Source organism: Uloborus diversus, chromosome 5 (genome assembly GCF_026930045.1).
Source record: "Uloborus diversus isolate 005 chromosome 5, Udiv.v.3.1, whole genome shotgun sequence".
Classification (NCBI taxonomy): domain Eukaryota; kingdom Metazoa; phylum Arthropoda; class Arachnida; order Araneae; family Uloboridae; genus Uloborus; species Uloborus diversus.
This window is the reverse complement of record NC_072735.1, coordinates 140,094,992-140,117,775: the sequence shown is the minus strand read 5'-3', so window position 1 is coordinate 140,117,775 and position 22,784 is coordinate 140,094,992. Positions and strand designations below refer to the sequence as shown.

Here is a 22,784-nt window from a genome sequence, read left to right as displayed (position 1 = left end):
TAAGCACTGAAACATTTTATTTAACTTTTTTATAAATGTTGTTGAGTGTCTCTCTAGACTTGACGCCGGAGGTACGTGACGTACTAAGGAGGTTAAGCTCGAACTGTACAATTGGAATATTTAAGTTTTGACTCTCTAAACATTGATTTTACAGTAGAATCCAGAAATACTTCGCTTCAGTATGTCGTAAAATTGTTTATATCACGACTTCCGCCGTATCCTCTGATAATTTAAGAAACGTAATTAAAAGTGGTAGTTTTTTTAGATTCTATAAGTCTGTGTATGGGCCTTTCCACGGAAAACGGTCAGTTTGTCCCGTACGTAACGCCTCATATATTTCATTAAATACCAGCAGTACCCGCACGGTTTTGCCGTAGTAGAAAATTGAAAGGTCATTTGTTAAACCTGTATATTTACAAATAGTGGATGATAAATTTCTCGCCAGTTTGCTATGTTCATTTGCTCACTCTTGTTACGGTTTCACGTTATGTTAGTTTGGTAATTTCCTCGTCTATGTTGTGATAATTTGATCGGTAAAATGTTCTTAAAATTGGAATAGAAAAAGAATAAAATCGAATTTTTGAAAAATCGCATCTAGGTGCACATTTCCATGTTACAAACTAATTTTGTGCAAAATTTCAAGAAAATCGGCAGAACGGTCTAGACGCTATGAGCGTCACAGAAATCGGACAGAGATCCAGACAGAGAGACTTTCAGCTTTATTATTAGTAGAGGTAATACTTTAAAATGTTAATGAAAAAAAAGTCTGCTTAACAAATTACAAACTTATGTGTGTTTTCTTAAGCAAAAAATTTCGTCATTACCCTTAAAAACTATTACTTTTTATGAAATGTATGAACCGTCAGGTGCGGGACAAAGGGTTGACTTTTTCATGCAATGGCCCTATAGTACCTCGCTTCCACCATTTTCAATATAAGATCTGCGTCCGTACTATTCAAGCTCTTTTATGATAAAGAAAAATTACCCCAACCTGTCTTTCAGCCTGAGCGTCTAGTCTATTTAGGCTATAATTACTGCTCTGTAATATTACTTTTTAATTAAATAGTTTATTAAATCAATATACGTGCAATAAGGTGTATTGGTTCTGTGATGTACAACACAGCGTTACTGTCGTTAATCTACATTCGGTAGAAAATATGTTTCGCAATAGCGTGGTTACGTTATAACGCGAGTGAAAAACATATCTCCAAATTCCGCGATTAATTCTACTGAAATTCAAAAAATCAAAGTTTATATAAGTCAGTGAGAAGAGAAGGGATGTAAGTGGACATTTTCAAGTTTTGAGTGAAACGCGTTTAAAGATAACGTCGTAGGTAGACTTTCATTGAATTTTTTTTCTAGATTATGCTGTACAGCAGCAAGTACCAGGGCTACTAGCACTATTTCTTGCCCCAAGATAGAGGAGGGGTTTTCCTACTATTTGTACCGACTATCTTCAAATTTTTCATTTTTCCACTTGCATCCCTTTGCTTCTCACTGCCTCTATTGTCCTGCATTTAATAACACTTCAAATTATTACCTTTTATTCTGTTATGTCAGCTACATTTGATGACAGTTAAATTATCCGTCTAACATACATGAAATATTTGTTTTCGTATTACCATAATACACACATATTTTTGCATTACCATAATGTTATGTGTTTTTCACCAAGATTGTATTTTATAATATATATTTATTAATTTTCCTGTACATATTTTTATGATCTTTTTTTCAAACACAAGTCTTAAATCTTGTTTGACATTCTTTTTCCCTTCTCATTTTACATTTTTACTGTGAAATATAATTATAATTCATTTCTACATTTTTTCCGTTATAGGCACATTTTCTAAACAATAAGGTTCATGTTATCACATTCAGTTTCGAAAAAATGAATTTTCATACTTTTACGTGTTTTTTTTTTTTTTGTTAGTTATCTTATGTTTGCCACGTTTTCACGTCATACACAATGCACATGCCTTGAAAAAGCTTTTTGACTACTATTGTGCTGTAAATATTCAATTTCACCGCATGTTTACTGTACGTCTTTTACTGTATTTTGGTTTTTACTTCACTTATTGCTCATATGTTTTGTATTATTTTACTTAAAACTAAACAATACTTTTATGCTGAACATAAATAACGAAAAGAAATTTAAGAACGAAAAATTGCTGATTATTCCATACACGTTTTGGGGGTTTCTAGAAACCACTTTTTAATTGCAAAAATGCAGATATTCGACAAAACCCAATCTGTTGTGGGTTTTTTTTTAATTTTTTTAATGCTTTTTCTCCCATTGGCGTAAGTTACCTGCATTAAAGTAAAATAAAATGAAAAAAAGTAAAGACGATTTTTTTTTCTAACTCCAAACGACTTGAATGCTTGGAGTTAGAAAAATTTGTTTTTTTGTGCTTTTCCACTTTTGTGAATTTGCAATGTTTGTGCTTCCCTACATATTTTTATTCTACTGTATTTACTGCATAGTTTTACTGTATTCTTTTACAGTAAAATAAAACAATACTTTTTGCACATAAAACAAATGATGGAAATCAATGTTAATGACGCTCATAAAATTGTAAATTTCATTTACATGTTTTGGGGATGAATGTAACTTTTTTTCAATCCAAAAGACGTGAGCTTATATATAAAGAAACATCCGATGAAAGCCAGTCTTTTGTCGGATATTCTTTTCTCTATAAGCTCGCATCTTTTACACAGAAACAAAAGATAAGAATAAGTTGGGGGTCCTTGTAACCCCATAAAACATATTTTTAAATGTTTGCAATGTTCGTGCTTCTATAACAGTTTTTATTTATCTGTTTTACTATATTTACAGCACTTTTTTTTTACCGTTTTTTAAATTGTTAATTTAAACATGCTTTCATGCTGAAAACAACTAAAAGTAACGTTGAAACAGCTCATAAAATGGGAAATGTACATGTTTTGATAAAGCAAGAAACCTTTTCTTCATTTAAGGATCGTGAGCTTATAGGGGAAACCCATAAAAGCCAATCTTTTGTCGGATATTTTTTTTTATCTGCATTGAAAAAAAAAAAAAAAAAAAAGAACGAGCGAGAGGGGTTCCTTTTAACCGCGAAACATAGCTTTCTACATTTGTAACATTCTTGCTTCTTTAACAGTTTTTTTATTTATCTGTTTTACTGTATTTTCTGCATTGTCTTTCTGTATTCTTTTTTGAAAAAAAAAAAAAAGCTTCATTCTGAAAAAGCTTATAACGGAGTAAAATGAAAAAGAACCCTCTTCTTCATTGCTTAACAGGAAAAATGTCCGACAAAAGCCAATCTTTTGTTGGGTGTTCTTTCTTCCTTTACGCTCACGTCTTCTGCATTAAAAAAAAAAGAAAAAGAAAAGTAAAAAGGGTTTCTTTAACTGCGAACTGGTGGTGCTTCTATTAATATCTTGATTTCCTTGTATTTACTGTATTCCTTTACAGTAAAATAAAACAGAACTTTTTGCACTGAGTTTGTAAAAAACGAAAAGCAATGTTAAAGCTGCTCATAAAATTGCAAATTATTGCATTTACATGTTTTGAGGTTGCAAAGAATCTCTGTCCCAGTAATGTAAATAAAAATCCAACGTCAACCTTTTTTCTTTTTTTTAATGCAGGTATTTTCTCCTAAAAATTTGCATCTTTTGCATTAAAAAAAAAAAAAAAAAAGGGGGAGAACTTTTTAACCCCAACTTTTTGTGCTTTATAGCTTTACTGAATATTTTCAAGAATGATTAATTTTTTTTCATAACATGCATTTAATCTGTTACGGTTCCACTGGATATAGAGCTCTAAAAATGACTTGAAAACGAAGTTTTGTATGCTAAAACCGCTTATAAAAGCATAATATTCACCTATTTTTTAATTATATTTTTTTCAAGATTTTTAAAAGCTGTTGTTCAGTATCAATTACTTCCATTTTTCTACCATGCATCAGAATCTGTGAATACCTATACAATTTGCCCTTAAAATTTTCATAGCTTAAAAATTTCCAGAAATTCAGTAATAGCATTAATGAATTGGAGAAAGTACATATTATGATGTTGAATATGTAAGTTCACATCTTCTTTCAAACTATGTGGTAAAAATTGACTCTACCATATTACTTCTTTTTTTTTTGTTCCAGACAGGATATGTATAAAAAACAACGTATCTAATGTCTCTTTTTTTCGAACTGCATACCACCAGTTTTTTCCGCATACCACAGTGAATAATTTTAAGGGTTAATAGCTATGTGATGAGTTGAGTATTTAACATGAGTTTAATAATTACAGAATCTCCTTTCAAAAATATTATAGTAAATCTGCACAATCTACTATAATCTATCACTCTGAAACTCTATGGTCGCACTGATATTCAGAGAGCTTTCGTAGTAGAGTATTGTCTATGTTGCAGTATTCTTCTTCACCTCCTATTGAGTGTATTCCTTTTACTGAAGCATATTTTGCGTTTTCTAAAAACTCACTGATATTTATTTTGATAAAATAGTTGTTTTTTGGGCAAGTCGAACAATATTCCTTAAGTTCTATATATGATTGCTTAGGTGATTTACGTTTACTGTTGGAACAGGTGAATCCTGAAAAGACAAAAAAATAAATCAGAAAATAAGATTTTGACATTACATAAATTCAGTCTTAACGAAATAAATCAGTCCAACAGAAAATAGATTTTTTTTTCCTTGATCATCTTCCGTATTTGCTTGATCTATCACAATGACTATTTTATGTTACAGAAACTGAAAACACAATGAAAGAAACTTTTTACACACATATACCTTCTGTCCAATCAGCGTGGCATGTTGCAAAAGAGTTTCTAAAATCGAATTAAAAAAGTATATGGATAAATTGTTTGACCGTTCAAAGCGTTGTATAAGGTTAAATAGATCCTATTTTTAATAAATATTAGCTTTGAAACATATAGCCACGCTTATTTTCGTTTATTACTAAAAAGTTCGGTTATTTAACATCACACTGTGTTTTTTCTTCATTGAATTTCGAAAATCGAACGTTCGTATGCCGTGAACCAGGTCCAACTTGTATTAAATCTAACGCCAACCAGACGGTGTTGCATATTTTATGCAACTGCCCAAATTTTAATCAAATACGTTTTAAATATTTTAATGACTTTAATCCATCTTTGAAAGACTTGCTGGGGGACCCACCCCATCGCAATTTGTACTCCTTCCACCAGGAAATTGGCATTCTCTTTTTAATTTGGTGTTTGTCGTCGTCCTTTCGTCCTTTCCTTATTTTTCAAGATATTGCTTCATCCATTTTTCCTTATATGTTTTTAACGTTTATGTGTTTTTAAGATTGTCCTTTTTTAATACTAATACTTGAACGTTTATGCTTTTTACTTAAAAATATGCATACTTTTACTTTTACTTTTACTTACTTACTTTGACTTATTACTAAATGAAAAATAAATAGTAAATAATAAAAAAATCGTTTGGCGCAGTATAGCCCTCAAGGGCTCTTGTGCCATAAAAATCCAATAAACCAACCAACGAAAATCGAACGCACAGAACTTTTTCATTTATTCATATCTATATTTTGAAAGATAATTTATCCGACATAGATTTATGTTTAAAATGCCCATAAGCGCATTCTTAAAGATAAGTACATTTTCAATATGTAAGCTTTTTATTAAAATATTAACTAAATGGAAAAATAAATCGTTGTTTCAGTAACTAATAGACACTCTAATGAGGGCCATTCCAAAGAAAACAGTCATTTTGTCCTGTACGTGACGCCTCATATATTTCATTAAAAATAATACTTTAAAATATTAATTAACACATTTTTTCTGCTTAAAAAAGTACAAACTTATGTGTGATTTTTTAAGCAAAAAATTTCGGCATTGCCCCTTTAAATTATTGCTCTCTGAACCGCCACGTGCGGGACAAAGGGATGACTGTTTCGCGGAATGGTCCAATAGAACTTTTGCATTTGAATCGTCCAAAAACATGTGATGCAAAATGATTCAATGGAATCAATTTGAAATTTAATGGGCATACACTTTCACATAATTTTCTTTTCTAACTCTGCCAAACCTTTTTTGTCAATAAATAACTCAATTGGAAAGATAGCGATGTTTGCATTTTTTTTTTTTTTTTGAAACTTTTGTTTGAATTGTGGCTGCTATATCTCAAGAAGATATGCTACAGCGGTTCTGGGTACTAATCATGTCTTTTAACAATGTTAACAGACAAAAAATTCTTGGATTCTTTTTGGTCTATTTGGAGAGAACCACCCATTACAAAACGAAATAATCACTTTATTTTCACTTATGCTCCGAATGTCATTTTCGTTCATCGTTCTAACTACAGCTCTGGAGGTAATTGACGGCACCATCTCAACTAGCATGTCAAGTCCGAATACAAATCATGATATTAATAACTGATATGCAATTACCGATGGTTGACTTACGTCCAGGATGTCATCTTCGTCAACTGGGCTGTTATGGTGTAACGGGTGGTGATTGTGGTGGTGGTGGTGATGGTGATGCTGAGGCGGTTGGTGGTTGGGAATCTTACAGGGGCTGGGTGGAAACTGCTGGGAAGAGTCTGCCGGGGAGGACATCGCTCTTCGAACGGTCTCTCTGGAATATCGATAGCCTCTGAAAGACGATTGCGTTCGGAAAGACAGTTGGGAGCGAACAGATGTAGAACTAGCGCGGCGGGAACCTGGAAAATGATGAGTGTTTGACACAATGCAGAAAGACCATTAACAACATGCACGAATAAATATTTAAAAAGTTTTAAAACCTAAGCTTTGTACTTAAACCTATACTCTGACATTTTGGTTAGAGGGACAGTTTCTCGGGTCGGAGTAAACTTTCTTGAAAGGAACCATGTAAAATACATGAAAAAAATTCAGACTGAAACCTAACCTGGCATCGTTGTAGTGCTGGAGAATTCGCGTAGGCTTCACAATTTTGCCAAGTTAGGTTTGCATCAATCATAAATTATCTTCACATGAGTTAAAGACACAATCATTGGTTGATTCGCGAGTAAGTTTCGTCACAAAACTCGACTCTTTAATACTATCAGGTTATTTGCTAAGAAATTCATATTTACCGTAAGGTTTTGTTCAAACACGACTTTGAATAAAGGTTTAATTTAAATAAAACTCATAAAAACTCAGTTCCAGAACTTTTCAACCCAAGTGTATTTTTGCTAATTATTCACTTTTCGGGTTATTTCGTGCCTGAAAATAGATCGTTGAAACAGCAGTTCTTTTGTATGAAATTAGGCAATTCCCCCACTTCTTTTCCAAGTAGTTATGCAATGTTTTAGCAACAGAGTTTTGTCATTGAAACGATGGTTACCTTTGACTAGTCGAGTCTAACTCGTAAAAAACTCGGCGGAAATGAGTTGAGCCACTGGAGGAACGATGAAACTTCAAGCGGTTGATTTAGTGCTTATTTTCTTCGGGGAAAAACGAACCTTGAATTACATCGGTTAAATGCTTCTGAGAATGACTTTTCGCTTTGGTACTCTTAATCTATTCCGAACAATGGTTTGTTGTAGAAGTATTTAGAAACCGGAAGTTTTTTTTTATTTTAGAGGGAAAATTTTAGACGTCGGAAGACTTTATTGGTTTTATAGTAATCTTAAAACGGCTGGAAGACTTTATTGGTTTTATAGTAATCTTAAAACGCTGGAAGACTTTTTTTTCTTGAATGCATCAGAAGATTTTTAGAAGCCTTAATATGTATGAATTTTAAACTTAGTTTCCAAACATCGTGAAACGTTTAGAATTTCATAATATTTCAATATATGAAGGATTGAAAACTATACTGCACTCGAGATGCTCGTGCCTTTGTACGCGTAAAATTTCAAATTTTGCATGCATTTTTAACCCTTGACTGATCGACAAGTATATACTTACTCAAGAAATACTTAAAAATAAATTTCATATTTTACTAAAAGAATGAAAGAATCCCTTGCGTGCATGCCAAGTTGATCATATAGATAATGACCTCATCAATTTATAAAATTCATTTTCCCATCTTATCCTATTTATAAACATTAGACCATCATTATCACAGCAAGTTGACCCTTTGTTGAAAACATAGAACTTGTGGATATGACATAGCCAGTATCATGCAAGTAATCATGGTCGCGACAACTAAAATCGTCCCAGAGCAAGATTTGTTGTTCGGATTTTTAATGTCCGGGACAACAAAATGATTTTAGTTGTTTCTCTCATGGAGTCCCAACAAAACTTAGTGACAGAGCCTCAACAACAAATATTCTAGGTCACTTTTAACTGTCAGACGCGCAAGAGCTCCTAACAACAATTCTTGCTCTGTTACAGCATTAATTTCTTGTTGGTACGTTGTATGGGCGCAATAACTGAAATATCCCTTATTAAAATTTGATGGTTGGGACGGAGTACTTTTTTTTTAAAGCAATAATTGTGAACAGCTCTAACCTGTCTGTTCTGTACCCGAATAACGTGATTCAAAACATAAATTGAAACAAGATTAAAATGAAGTGTTTATTATCAAAATCAGCTCAAGCAATAAATTTTCAAAAGTGCTTTTTTCATAACCTGATGTTTTTGCATGGCACGTAGTGACTTGGAACCAATTCGTCTCAATCAGGTTAAAAACCCGTTTTTCTTCAAAACCAACTCAATCCATGAATTTTCAAAAGTACTTTTATTCATAACTTGATGTTTTGCCTGCCAGGAAGTGATTTGGAACTAATTCGTGTCAATCAAGTTAGAGATCCGTTTTACTTCAAAACCAGCTCAATCCATAAATTTTCAAAAGTGCTTTTTTTCATAAATTGAATCTTTTTGTCGATACTGTCACGCCATGCAGTGATTTGAAATTAATCCGTCTCAATTCGATCAGAAACTTAGTTTTATTTTAAAACCAGGCCAATCCATGCTAATGTCTATGACTGCTGTAAAATAGTACACGTAATAATACAATGTTAAAACAAACTGCTTCATCAACTCACATTTTTGATTGTACAAGATAGTACAAGGCATAAAATTAAGATACTACATTAACTTTGTCGGACTTTGTGTGGATTTTTTTTTTCTTTTTAAATACCGATTTACGTTATTTCAATCTCAACTCATTCTTTTGCCTATAGCTGCTGTCAAATATTACGGGTAATACCAACAGCAATATGATAATAAACTGCTTAATCAACTAACGCCTTTAATTGAACTGGATAGTGCGTGGCATAAAATTGAAATTAGGCCTTTGAGTTTATTTAATTTTTTCTTTTAAAAGGTCGATTTTCTAGTTAAAACCAACTCATTTGTCAATTATAGTTAGACAATACTACTAATTAAAAATACGAAAACAAAAAAGTCTTTCACCAAATGTTATTAAAATGAAAAAAAAGGGGGAAATCATTTGAAAAAAAAAAAATAAGTGGATAGCGTGTGAAATGTTTTATTTATTTATTTATCTCTCCTGCAAAATTAAAAAAAATGGATTGAGTTGATTTTGATGCTTAAACCTTTAACTGAAAACGAGGTCAAGCAACCGTGGGAAATTGTTTAAAAGAATTATGTAGAGTCAGAAACTCACCTAGGCTGGAGGGGGGTGCGAGCATGCTGTAGCTGGCTCTCCTGGAGGCCGGCAGGTAGTCGGTGCTGGCGGCAGAGCTGCGAGAGGGCCGCCGCGAGTCGAGGATGCGGCTGCCCGTGAAGGCGGACATCATGGTCGGGGGAGAGGCCGCACTGGCCATGCGATCCGCCGGACGGTTGAAGCGGGCCCTTAAGACAAAAGAAGGAAATAAATTATTACAAAAACTAATATTAAATTAAAAATTTAAAGACTCCATATTAAAATGAATCCAGCGGCCAGTCGCAGGTAAAATTTCAATATATTAAAGTTTTCCAACAGACACGGAAAAGAAAAAGTAGTAGTCAAAACTAGTAAAATATGCTAGTTGGAAAGGCAAAATCCAGACGAAGATTGGAAATCCATTTAAAAGCCTTGCTTACTGAAATCAATTGCAAGTACAGGGCGCTTAAAAAATAACGATCCCTTTCCATAAACGCTATTGTATTAATTTCTTTTTCAAGTGTTTGAAGAAATGCTCTCGTTAGAAGAAAGAATAGCCATTGTCATCTGAAATTGGGGAGTAAAACATGTCAAGAGGTGCGTTAACTGTACCTGTGAAAACACAAAACCAGCCACCAATCTAATGAATGTACATGATTGAACGCCTGTTGAATTATTCGCTTGTAGTTTCATCAGAGTCCTCGTGCATAGGGTTAAAGCCACAAGTCATCATGATGTGTGTGCGAGAATTGTGGGGGCAATCAGCAGCATCACAGCTGGTTAACTAAAGGATATGTTTCGTTCAATGGTGGAACGTTGGTCTCAGTGCGCTGACATGCAGGATTAACATGTTAAACTTCATTGAATTTCTATTTATATGTTGCTTGTTCCATTCATGTATTCGATTTCCTCACTAAACTTGCCGATTTTGGGAATGGATCGTTATTTTAGGAACACTTTGCAGTTTGTTTATTAACGAATAGAGACTGAATAGATGCTTAACGAATAGAATTAAGTTTTTTCTCCATGTCTGCCAGTAATAAAATCGTTACCAATCATGTCAATAAAAGTTTAGAATTTTATTTGAAACTTACTAAAAAAAAGTTATTGTTTCAATTCTACTAAATTTGACGTTTGAAACGAATTCCATCAGAACAAAATAAAAGAACTAAACCGAATTTAACAAAAAAAAAAAAGGAAAAAAAATCCCACCGAAGGGGGTGGGGGCTGCACATCCTGATGATCCGAATGAATGTTGTGCCAAATTCGATGAAGGAAATTGTAGACAAAACGACTAAGTATGTAAAACAGTCAACTAAATCAGAATCAGCTATCAAAAGTGCACATTCCAAAACGCAGTAAATGTGTTAACGGAGCAGAAAAGTCTCAAAACGGCAGTTTATAAACAAATAAACATTGCTGTACCGTTTTTTTTAATTTCAGAGTTAATTAAAGATGTTCTAATTAAATTAGAAAGTAAGAATCAAGTTAATATATATATTTTTTAAATCGCACATTTGAACTGGTAGGAAAATTAAAAAAAAAAAAAAATAGGCTTGAAATTTCTAAAAAAATAAAGAACACACATTTACATATACAATTCGAATGTAGAAGTTTTGTTCCGATATATTTTGAATTTAGTACCAAAAAAGGGAGGGACACTTTTTCATGTTAATGTATCAGTAAAAAAATTTCATCTGAAATGATTTGGAAGTTATTTTTGCATACAGTCCGCCTCAGTAGTGATGAAATTCCATAAACTACAAACATAAAATTTTATATATATAAAGTACAAGACGCTTTCAAAATTGTTAGCAAATGATGCTTCATTTGTTTACAAGGATGTTTCGCGAATAAAACACGTTTCTACAATGCTTGATTTCAGCAAAGTTGGTTTATTTTGATTTCAATCGATTTTGAAGTTGGTTCATTCGAAAATGAATGCCAACAATCGTGAGATGGAGCTTAAATTCACTTAAATGGTCCAACTTACTTGCTGAACAACCTGAGGACGAGACAAAGCAGTGCTGTGAAGACAACCATTCCTGCTACGGCACTAATAGTTGTCATCATGTAGCTGTCCTCTAAAAATGTTACTGGACCAGCTGAAACATTCAAACCACAACACACAAATTGACTTCGTAAAGCATTACTACTGATTGTAATAATACAGTTTTAAATGCACAAAATATTATTGACATAATTTACAAGTATAAATAAAAGTAATACAGAATTTGTTAAGTTTATTAAGTTTGGAGTTTTATGATATTAACTGTGATCGTTTACTTCGTTTGAAAATTTATTATATTTTTTTCTAAAATAATAGTTGTAAACATTTAATGTACGTTAGTACGAAAGGATTTTGCAGTCTTTTTGATGCTTTTGTTCCTTTGATAAAAATATAAATGATAGTTAAGTTAACTAAAGTAAAATCTTGTTAGAATTAGCAGGGAACCACACAAATAGTGAAATAATGAAAAACATTTAAATTAGTAGTAATTGAAAAAACATATTCAATCATTTTTTGGCACAAAAATTACTTTCCTTCACCAATGTTATTGAGATAAACGTGTAAAGTCTGCCAAAATTTTCAGAAAAGCGCGATATTTAAAGACTTGGCGAGAAATTGAAGGTGCCACTCGATTTCACCCTCCGCTTGTGGCAGAAGTCTGGACTTCCAGCGGCAAAGCGTGGGACAGATGTCTTCCATTGCTCACTGAAACATCTCAAATTTGGCGACTTCTCTAAATGTTTCGGCTGGCTGCAAGACTTCATATTTTGATTCCAGGGGCACGAAGACAAATAATTCGTGAGTCTAGAAACACGAATTCCTATTCTCTTACGAAAGCTACTCATTTAGTTCTTTTTCATTATTACACTACCGTACGGTTTCCTGGATCGAAAGTAGTTGCACGACATTAGTGAGCTGGAAATGATTCGATCAGAACTTTTGAAGCATAGAAATTAACAGCAGGTGAGCATTGTGTGAAAATAAAAACAATTTTGGAAAATAGAAATAGTTTTGTTGATGCTTCGTGAGTATTGAACTGTCTTTTCGTGTAAACTATAACAATGATGTTCGTTTCAAGATCCTATTTCACATGTGGATATACACGCATAGCAATATGAAGTACGCAGTTACAAGCTACAACTAATTACAACAAATTTATCTAAAGAACTGCTAATAGTTTTTCCATGTTCTTATCGACCTTGGTGAATATAACCTTGGCTTGGTGAATACGCTTGGTAAATATAAATTCGCCAATCACATGCTCAGGCACCAACAGTGAGTTTAGTGTCTTACATGGGCAACTACCCATAAAGAACGAGACATATTTACTTATTTATTTATTCTATTTAAAACACAAATTTTGAACCATCAAAAATTGATAAAGCGGTCACCTGTCTAAGGAGACCGCTTTTGTCACGTTCAGACTTGGTCTTATATCAACCTCTATAAGTTGACCACCTGTCTAAGTTGAGCTGAAATACCTACTGCACCGCAGGTGGTCAACTCATACAGGTTTCGCTATATATCAAGAAATTGGTTCCTCGGTTTCGACTTTTTTAATTACTTTTGATGCCTCACTGGCTCACAGAATCGTCTCAATACTTTCTGAAGGAACAATGGTCATTTAAAATGGCTTTTGAAAATTCTCTAGAATTCCCAAATTAACCTCAGTTGGGAGGGGCTACAAATTATATTGTTAACTGCAAAAGTGTCCCGTGAGCACTGAGCAGGAAGTGAGTGGTGAACGTGAATAGTGGTAATCTAAACACATGGCCTCATGATCAAGCACTGAACGAAAATTCGAAAATACAAATGAATGAATAAATAAATAAAAAATATAGGAGATAAAAATATTAAGAAAATAAACGGGTAACAAATAAATAAACAAATAAATAAATACAATATAAAAAATGTTTGAATAAATAAATAAGAAAACAATTCAGTAATACAAGAATGAATAAATGGACTTAAGATGAAATTCAAGAAACTCTCTTAATTCTCGAAATTAGAGGTTAAGTATTGAGCAAATAAGATGTTATCAAAACTAGGACACTACTTTAAAAGGAGTGTAAGTGATCTAATATGAAAAACTGAAATTAAAATTTAATTACTATTACACAATAGGGAATTTTAATTAGCACTTAAACACTGAGATACAGAAGACAGGTTTTCGACCTTGTTTCTCAACATAAACGTAGCTAGGATGTTTAACAATGCGCTAAGATTCACTTTCTATCTACAAGGAGGGTAAAAAAAAGCTGAAAATATTTTCCTTACATAGGGGCTTACCCGGAAGACAAATCGCGGCTCCTTTGTGGTGATATGCCGCCCGAAACCCATCGGCACAACGACACGTGCCACTAGGGCACACGGCATTGTCGTCGAAGAAGGCACATGCGTCGTCATGCTCACAGCTGTCTCCTAAGTGAGCAGCTGAAAAAGAGAAAAGAAAGACAATAAGTTAGATTACATGCCTCCAGCGATTATGGTCATAATTACTTCCATCCCCCACAGGGAGCAATTGCACAACAGTTTGGAGTCGAGCCTTTGACCCTGATACTTTCATATCCTTTATCAATAACGATACATTGTCTTAAAATAGTTTAATTTAAATAAATAATATTCAATTCATTAATCTTCATTAAATGGTAAGGCATAAAAAGACTGAAACTATTGCGTAGCTTTTTAACCTCATGGTGGCAAGTCCAAATGGTCGTAGTCCTGCACTGCCAAGACAGTTTATCTCAACGGATATTCTTTAAATACTAGAAAATAGCTCGTCAAGGTATGACGGATGAAAATTTCTTTTACATTTGGACAAAGCAGTTGCCTGTTTGGTGATATTTTGATAGTTAAAATTTTACTCCTAACATCAATGGATTAACACTAAACTCCAGTACATATCGTTAACTGTTGACCACTTTTTGGTTTCTTCATTCCCCTAAAATGAGTCTTACCAGTAAAACAGTTAAGTTTCCGGATCCAGTTCAGCCCTGTCAAATAAAATATTTCCATGCATATCAAACATTACCAAAAAACATTATCAAATTATCATGCTATGGCGCGACTTTTCTTTGTTGCTGACGTTAGAGCGTTACTCGATCAGTGAGTTCACTATTATACACATGAGGATGTCGTCTTTCAAAGAATCGGTCACCTTTGTTTTATGAATCTATGAACGAATGGCTATTTAGAAATGGCTATTTATAACGATCGTAAGTACAATGAGAGTAACCAACTCGATGTAGTTGGAAAGAGAAATCTTTTTCATTCAATCAAAATGAAACATTTTTGTTTCTAAATTTAATTTCGTAATCCTACAGTCTCATGAATTCCTCTGCAATAGGTGTAAGCATGGATGGTGTTGGGCGTTGCATGTCTACCGGGTAGCGAATCCAGATTTGGGTAAAAATTGAACAACCCGAAAGGTTTTTAGATTAAGGACGAAGAAAGAAAGGACTTCTTTAATTGAATATATATCCACTGTTTTAAAATCTTCTCCCTATGATTCAAATTTATCCTTCGTTTTTTAAGAACAATTACCTGAATTTAAGAATATCATTTTTCGTATGTAAATGCTCACTGTTTTTTTTTCTATCACCAGAAACCTAAAAACTTCATCGGCAAATAATGTCAAAAATGTTGTTTACGTTCATCAATAACTTTGTGTGAGGTCATGTGCTAACAAATCTGCAACTCGCCATGCTCCAAATACAAAATAGTGACTTCATTAAAAATTCATGTCTATTATATCAATACTTTGTGTTGATAAAAGTGTGTCTATCGATACTTGCCTTTCATGTTGACAATCAAAAAATCTAATAGTGGTGTAAGATGCATTATGTTCATATCTATATCGATCGTTCGCTGGGGTTTTCAAAAGAAGGAAATTATCTAACCCTTTCTTAATCTGTTAGAAAAAGACTTCCTACAAAATTATCAATTTTTAACTGTCCATGGTTAACCATTTCATCATTTCTGTATTACTAGATAATCGCCGCCACGGTATGACGGGTGAAAATTGTTTCTATGTTTGAACGAAGCAATTTCCTGTTTGGGGATAGCTTGATAGTTGAAATTTTAACCCTAAAACTAGTGGATTAACCCTCAACTCCAATAGATAGCGTTAATTGTTTTGGTTTCGTCATTCCCTTGAAATGATAGTCGTACCAGCAAAAATGTTAAGTCGCTGGATCGAGTTCAGCCTTGTTACAATAAAGCTTTTCAATTCATGTTAAACATTGGGCCGTGGTAGCCCGATCGGTAGAGTGTCGGATTCGGGGCCGGAGGGTCCTGAGTTCGATGGTCGAAGATCCACCGTCGTCATTAAAGGGGAATGGGCGACGTTAAATATGCTCGTGGTCTCAATGTCCTCCAAGTGAAACGATATCTCTGGGGGTGCTAGCACCAGCAAGCTATTAGCTCATGGTCTAGTTCTAAATTCTCATTAACTGATCGATCCGGTGATGGTGCTGCCATCTATCGGTATAAAAAATAATGGAGGCAAGGCACTTAGTATGCAGTCTTCGACATAAATACAGTTGTAGTCCGTTGTGACTCGGAATAGAAATCGAAATGTTAATCATTACCAAAACATATTATCAAGTGAACATGCCGTGGCGCGAGTTTCATTGTTGACACACACGGGTTACTCGATCATCGGCTATTTGTTATATGAGGATATGGTACCGTAACAATAATAATATACCAAGGACGTTTTTACTTTCTGAACGAAATGAATTTATCTTGAACCAATCTTGCATCGAGAAACACTTTACCGTATCCGTTATAGTGAAATACCGAAATCGGATAATGTCGACTTTCACCTATGGTTCACGGGAAATATTCGAACTTTCGCGAATCGACCGAATTTCGCCGAAGTTTTTGCTACGTGAATGTTAATATTCTCCAGTGAATGTCGCCACTTTTCTGGTTTTGTTTGTTTGATTAGTACGGTAACATCACTACTTAAAAAATAGTCCTGCAGTAGAATATCGTTTATCCGTTCTCCGTTTATCCAGATCAAATTTGTGGAGTTAAAAAAAAAGTCATATTTACTAAAATAGTAAAATTTTAAATTATGATATAAAGAACAAAACCATAATTACGCCATTTGTTTGGTCTTAAATTGATAAAACATCCAAATCCTGTATACAACATGGCGTTCTTTTAGCGTCAGTCTGATATCACTGCAGTTGAATATAAAATGATAAAGTATTTGTTAGAAACAATACTAAGTAACTTTGTTACAAAACATTGTTTCTTGCTGTAACAAAAGATAAGTCTGCCCATTGAAGAATGTGTTTTGCTTTTTACCCATTTACCCGGATTATCCGGATTTTTGCTTACCTGGGTTGCCTTTGGTCTTAATTAGTCCGGAAAAACGAGTTTGTACTGTATTAAGGGTTAAAAAGAGTATAGAAAAATAGAAACGAAAAGTTTCCTTTGTCTAAAAAATGTTTAACCTCTCAACTGCACATTCAAGTATTTTATTTATTATTTCTTCAATTACTTGGAGCTTGAGCTATACTGATATCTTCCGCGCAGTGGAAAAAACAAACGAGTCATTTTATTTGTTGTGAGTTACTTACATTTTAGTACAGACGAAATAATTAATCACGCTGCGTAAAACAGTTTTGTTCAATCACTGGAGCGTGATTTCCCGACTGCTTCCGACCGGATATGAGGTTGAAATTAAAGAACGAAAAAAATTGATAAGTAAAGGGAAATGAGAGATAAGTTTTGAAGTACCGAAGTATCTTAGTGTGAAAAAAGTTCGAATTCGTGGAGTGAGAAATACGTACGTTCTAGAATATTTCAGTATTATTGGATTTCAAAGGAATCAACTGATTTCCCGTACAGATACAGCTTCAGCAGCTATCTGCTCGATATTCAGTTGGAAAGTAGATGCATTTGATCAAGAAGTAAGTGTCAACTGCTTGCATTTCTTTCTCGCTTGTTGCTAAAAATTGATTTATTTTCTTCTTGTTATAATCTGTTTAAGTTTTTTTTTCTTTGTGTTGCCAATTTTAGAATATTTATTTGATGTTAGAAAACTTATTCAAAAACTTAAGGTTTTTAATTGATGTTTCATTGGTAATTGTTTACTGAATTTAAGAGTTAACAAGTGTTTCATTCATATCCATTTATCGATGTTTCACTATTGAAAGGAGCCCGTCAACGTAGTTATGTTATAGACAGAGTAGAATTTTCTATTTAATGAAATTACTCGATTCAAATTAAATAATAATAGCAATATTGGTAGTAAAAATGAAAAAATTAATGATAAAGAAGTATTAGCAAAATGAATAAAAAAACATAGTAATGAGAACGATAATAATAAATATTAATAATAATATTTATAATAAAAACACTAATAATGATAATAATAATAATAATATTTTTTATAATAGTAGTTATTATAACAATGATAAGTTACTATTATTATAATTATTGTTGTTTTTTACTATTATTATTACTATTATTATTATTGTTAATAACATTTTTTAAATGTTTCCTTTAATAACAACCAAAGTAAAAATACTAATAACAGTTATCATAATGAGAATGATAATAATGAAAAATACTACTGCACTACTACCAATAATAAGATAATAGCTATTGCTATTTTTATTTTTATTATTATAACAAAAGTGATAGTAATACTTATTTACAATATTGTAATAATGTTTACTATGATAATAATAGTACATAGTTAAAAAAAGACTTTTGTTTTCAAGGATGTGTCTCAATTATCACGCTTTTATTTGTTGATGAAAAGTATCTTTGTTGATAAACGAAGATAAAATATGGGATCTTATCGAAAGAGAGAAACTTAAATTCTTTAAATAAAGATAAGATATACACTGAAAAAATATGACATATTTCGTTTAAGGGATATCCTCCGTGAAACAAATAGGAAACATTTAAGGTCTCAGGAAAAAAAAACCGTGTATACAGAAACATTTTTCCAAAGATGAAAATACTTTAAATGCAGTTAAACGGCATAGTATACATTCTTATTGATTTGCAGAAGTAAAAAGATTCAACCGCAGAAAAACAGAACTTAAAGATTTTGAATCTTCTTATAACCAAATAGTTATAAATATGTTTAGAAGTTTTAGAGAAATATCTACGCTTATAGGCTCTTGTATTATTAATTGTAAAAATGGCTATGGTGCGTATTTGAGTAAAATTATTATAAATAACTGCTGTGATAAAAGTGTTAAAATTCATGCCAAAATAAGATACACTTGCTAGGTACTTGGCAGATGATGAAAATTAATTGTAGAATTTAATATTTCACGGTACAATACAGCAGTAGAATTTAATACTTAACGGTACAGTACAGTAAAAATAGGGAATACACCTTTCTGTTTGAATAATATTTACTTTAGAGATACGAGAAATGTGTCAATTTATGAGGAATTTTTTAGTCTATAAAACTTAATTCATTAACATTTAGATACGCAATATGCCTCCTTATATTTATAACAGTAGTTTTAATTTCTTTTAACTTTTAAATAAGAACCTAACATTTTAACATCTCATTTGAAACTTGCTACCAAATTTACCACAATATACCAAGTAGAATATTGCAGTGATGTTCTTTAAAGCAATGTTTGTAAATATATTAGAGTAGAAGGGAGGAGGTGGAGTTTCAGAGGGTACTACAGCAATAGGTTCCGTGTGAAGATGGTTGTTTTTCGTATTGAACTGTTTTCTTCATAAAGAATCACCCAATCTATTAATACATTTTTAGTAGATATCACGTCATTTGGTAATGCTGGCAACAAAGACTCAGATTTTCCATTATACTTTGGTTGTTTTGTTTTACAAAATTAGAGAAGTTTAAAATTCGATAAATGTTAGTGTTTATATATGGGGTGTTTGAGAAATAAACCCCCTACTTTTAAATGACATAACAGCAAAGTCGTGTGCGATAGCAAGGTGAAAAGGTGTTGTATATTGCACCAGCACTCTGAAATTTTTTATATACCGGTTTTCGAAAACAGTTCAAAATTCAGAGAGCGTTGTAGCCAAATGTTTTTTAATTAGTGTATGAAAGTGCTTAATGAACAACGGGGTTAAATCTCATTGCGATGGGTTCGATATGACCACCTTTCACAGCAGTAATGTGACCGTTAGATTGCATAATGTTACGGCTGTGAAAGTTAGCCATATCGAACGAACTGGCTCGATACGGGCAATTAAATAAACCTCTGTTCAATAAGCGCACTTCCATACACCAATCAAAAAACATTTGACTGCAGCACTCTCTGAATGTTTGAACAATTTTCGAAAACCGGTGCATCAAAAATTCCAGAGCGCTGATGCATTATACAACTTGTTTAACTTTTCTATCTCACACAGTTTTGCTGTTATATCAATTCAAAGTAGGGGCGTTTTTTTTCAAACTGCATAATACCCTGTATAATACATTGGCTGTCGCCATTGCAAAAATCAAACTTTATATATTTATTACAAATGTACATAACTTAACCAATGTAGAAGGAAAATATGTGACGTTCTTATATTTTTGGAGTTAAGCATATGTTTTTGAGTTAAGCATTCTTTTTGAAAAAAAGTTCTAGTATATTTTAAAATTCAACTTCAGAGAACATTTAAGTTCAGTTTCTGAAACGAAAACATGACTAACCAGTATGCCTCAACTAAACTTATGGCTACTTAAGTGTCTTTTTGATCAGCTTTATTGATAGTCTCTAAAGATTTAAACTCGTCTGTTAACGCGAGTGTGTGTGTATGTGTGTGTACATGACCGGTGCATAGAATGTACACGCTACATAGTCATTTAATTTTAAACAACTAATGGTGCTTCGTGCATAAAGTTCCATACATTAGAAAATAAACTGTGTGAACAGGCGAATTCATCGCCCTGGTAGTAAAATGCCGAACTTAGAAACAGTATCTCGAAAGTTACTGTAAATATAGACAAAAAGCTAATAAGAAGATTTTCCCGCTCTATCAATTTCGAGGGAAATAATGCGCATCTAAAAAATCATGCTCCAAAAGCGGAAGTGGGACGTTATCAATTGCGTCATTTCCCTGTAATTGCATCAATGTTCCTGTGTGTATGTGTGTGCGTCTTACAGCGCTCTCTGTACTTCTAGAATCAAACTGACGGAAGTGACGTCGGAAATTGCGAATTTACACTCCCTTTTGTACAAAAACAATTGAACACATACATATATACATGTAAATGTATGCTCAAAATTTGAAAAAAAAAGGAAAACTGAATTTTTAGTGTAATTATTATATTATAATAGAAAATGCAGACACAAATAAAGATTGAACGCTTTGACAAGTGATGGATAGTATTGAGATAATTTTTAAAGAATATTTTCAATAGAGAAATTAGCTAAAATAAACTTATTGTTTTTTCTTTTTTTGAAAATCACCTGAGCTAGAAACTATTTGAAGAAAGTTTAAAAATCTAATCACACTCGTTAAAATCTTGAGAAAGCAGTACATTCATTATGTAAAATTCCCGCTAAAATCTATTTTTCTTTTAGTTAGGGTGTCTGCTACTATCTTCTAATTTGTGAGATAATGATGCATTTTTATTAAAAGATTTATAATTTTAAGTGCCTTCCATGAAGACCTAAACCCCAATGAAAATTTTTTCCCCATCAAATCTAGATTTTTACATAGAGTTTGAAGAAAAACATTTAAAGTGAAGGGAATTTTATAAAAAACTGACAAAAGCTCTCTTTTTGTCCGTTAATAAGATTTTTCAGAAAGGTAAAAATGGTGAGTGGAAGATCTGTTTGGACACTTACATTTTAGAAAACTTTCTCAAAGACAAATTCAAACCAATTTTGAAAATATACTTTATTTTCCTGTGTATACTTTCTTTGCATAACCCTGCGTAACGTTTATTGATTCCTATACTTTTATTGTATACTTAATACTAGATCTCTAATGAGCAGTTTTTCTATGTCCCGTTCCGTCCCACAAACATACAGATATACATATTTTTTTATTTTAAGGCTATCAATATTCATTCAGTACCAATACACGTTGGCAGTGAGTATTATGTGAAAAAATATCAAATACCTCCATAACTTCAAATAAAATGAAAATACGATGCTAGAACTAGCTTTTGAAATCTGTTCCATTCCGTTACAGTCCAGTACATTCTTTGAAAAAGTTTAAAATCTATTGCAGGGATTTTTCTCCTCACAGAGCCTAGTCGTTTTTTAAAATTTTTAGGTATGTACAAAATAATTGATGAATGAAAGTACAAAATAAAAACAAATTAAGCAGAGATAGCATCTAAAAGAAGCTTTCCGGAAGTATAAATATTCAAGGAAAAAGAAGCAAAGAAGCACACACACGGCAAAACAAGAAACTGACAGGAAACACGTAATGAGTTCGAATTGTAATGGAAAGGGAAGTTATAATAATAAAGTATGGAAGTCGTTACATCTTTTAGAGACACCCCTAATTAATCTTCCATCTCAAAATAAACAAAAACTCAAAAAGACATTGCTACGATTTCCCAAAACTCTTTCAAAAGCTGAGTGGTCACTGAACTAGTTAATGACCACTCATTCTTAAAAATGAGAACGATCAGGAAAGCAATGTACTGTTTAAGAACAATGTTTTAACTGTGAACATTTTATTCTAAAGACTTTTCCACTATTTCAGACTGATGAGTTCATAACAATTACAGAATTGCTGTCTCTGGGTGTGACAGCCGGAATGTCGATGTAGTGCATGTAGTTCTGCCTTAGCCCTGGCTTAAGGACAGTAATTTACTACTAAATTCAGAAGTTCTGCCTTTAATTTATCAATTGAACCTTTGCAGGCTCTCACTAGTGAGATAAATTTATTTACCAGTTGGTGGGCCGGCTTAAATTCAGTGAGATGACATCTTTCTCCAGCTAAGTTATTCATCATTCCAGACTGATGAGTTCATAACAAGGGCATCCTTGTATATTTATTACTTGCTATAAGTAATAAATATAGTTATTCCTTACTTTTTGCTGTGTTTAGTGCACGCGTTCGTTCTCCAACTATAAAACGAGGTATACATTGCAACTACAGTGACCGCCGCATATATGAATCAAACTTGTTCGAAACAGTCAAGAAAAGCATGCTGATCCAATAAAGCAAAAATTAGTTTTGTTTTTCATCTGGAGCCCTACATAAAATTTACATTACGTCACTTTAGATCAAACAAGATGAAATATCGTTAAAAGT

The 22,784-nt window shown here is 32.7% G+C and overlaps 1 protein-coding gene across 1 annotated transcript in view; it reads right to left on the bottom strand.

Annotated features, from left to right (window-relative positions):
• Nucleotides 1-4,535: 4,535 nt before the first annotated feature.
• The window catches only part of LOC129223166 (uncharacterized), a 128,879-nt gene continuing 110,630 nt past the window's right edge, over nt 4,536-22,784 (bottom strand). Inside the window, exons 4-8 of the mRNA XM_054857734.1 lie at nt 13,848-13,991; nt 11,541-11,652; nt 9,569-9,756; nt 6,439-6,695; nt 4,536-4,586 (exon numbers count right to left, since the gene is read on the bottom strand). Coding sequence (XP_054713709.1) covers nt 4,536-4,586; nt 6,439-6,695; nt 9,569-9,756; nt 11,541-11,652; nt 13,848-13,991 — 752 coding nt within the window. The remainder of the gene's footprint in view (nt 4,587-6,438; nt 6,696-9,568; nt 9,757-11,540; nt 11,653-13,847; nt 13,992-22,784) is intronic.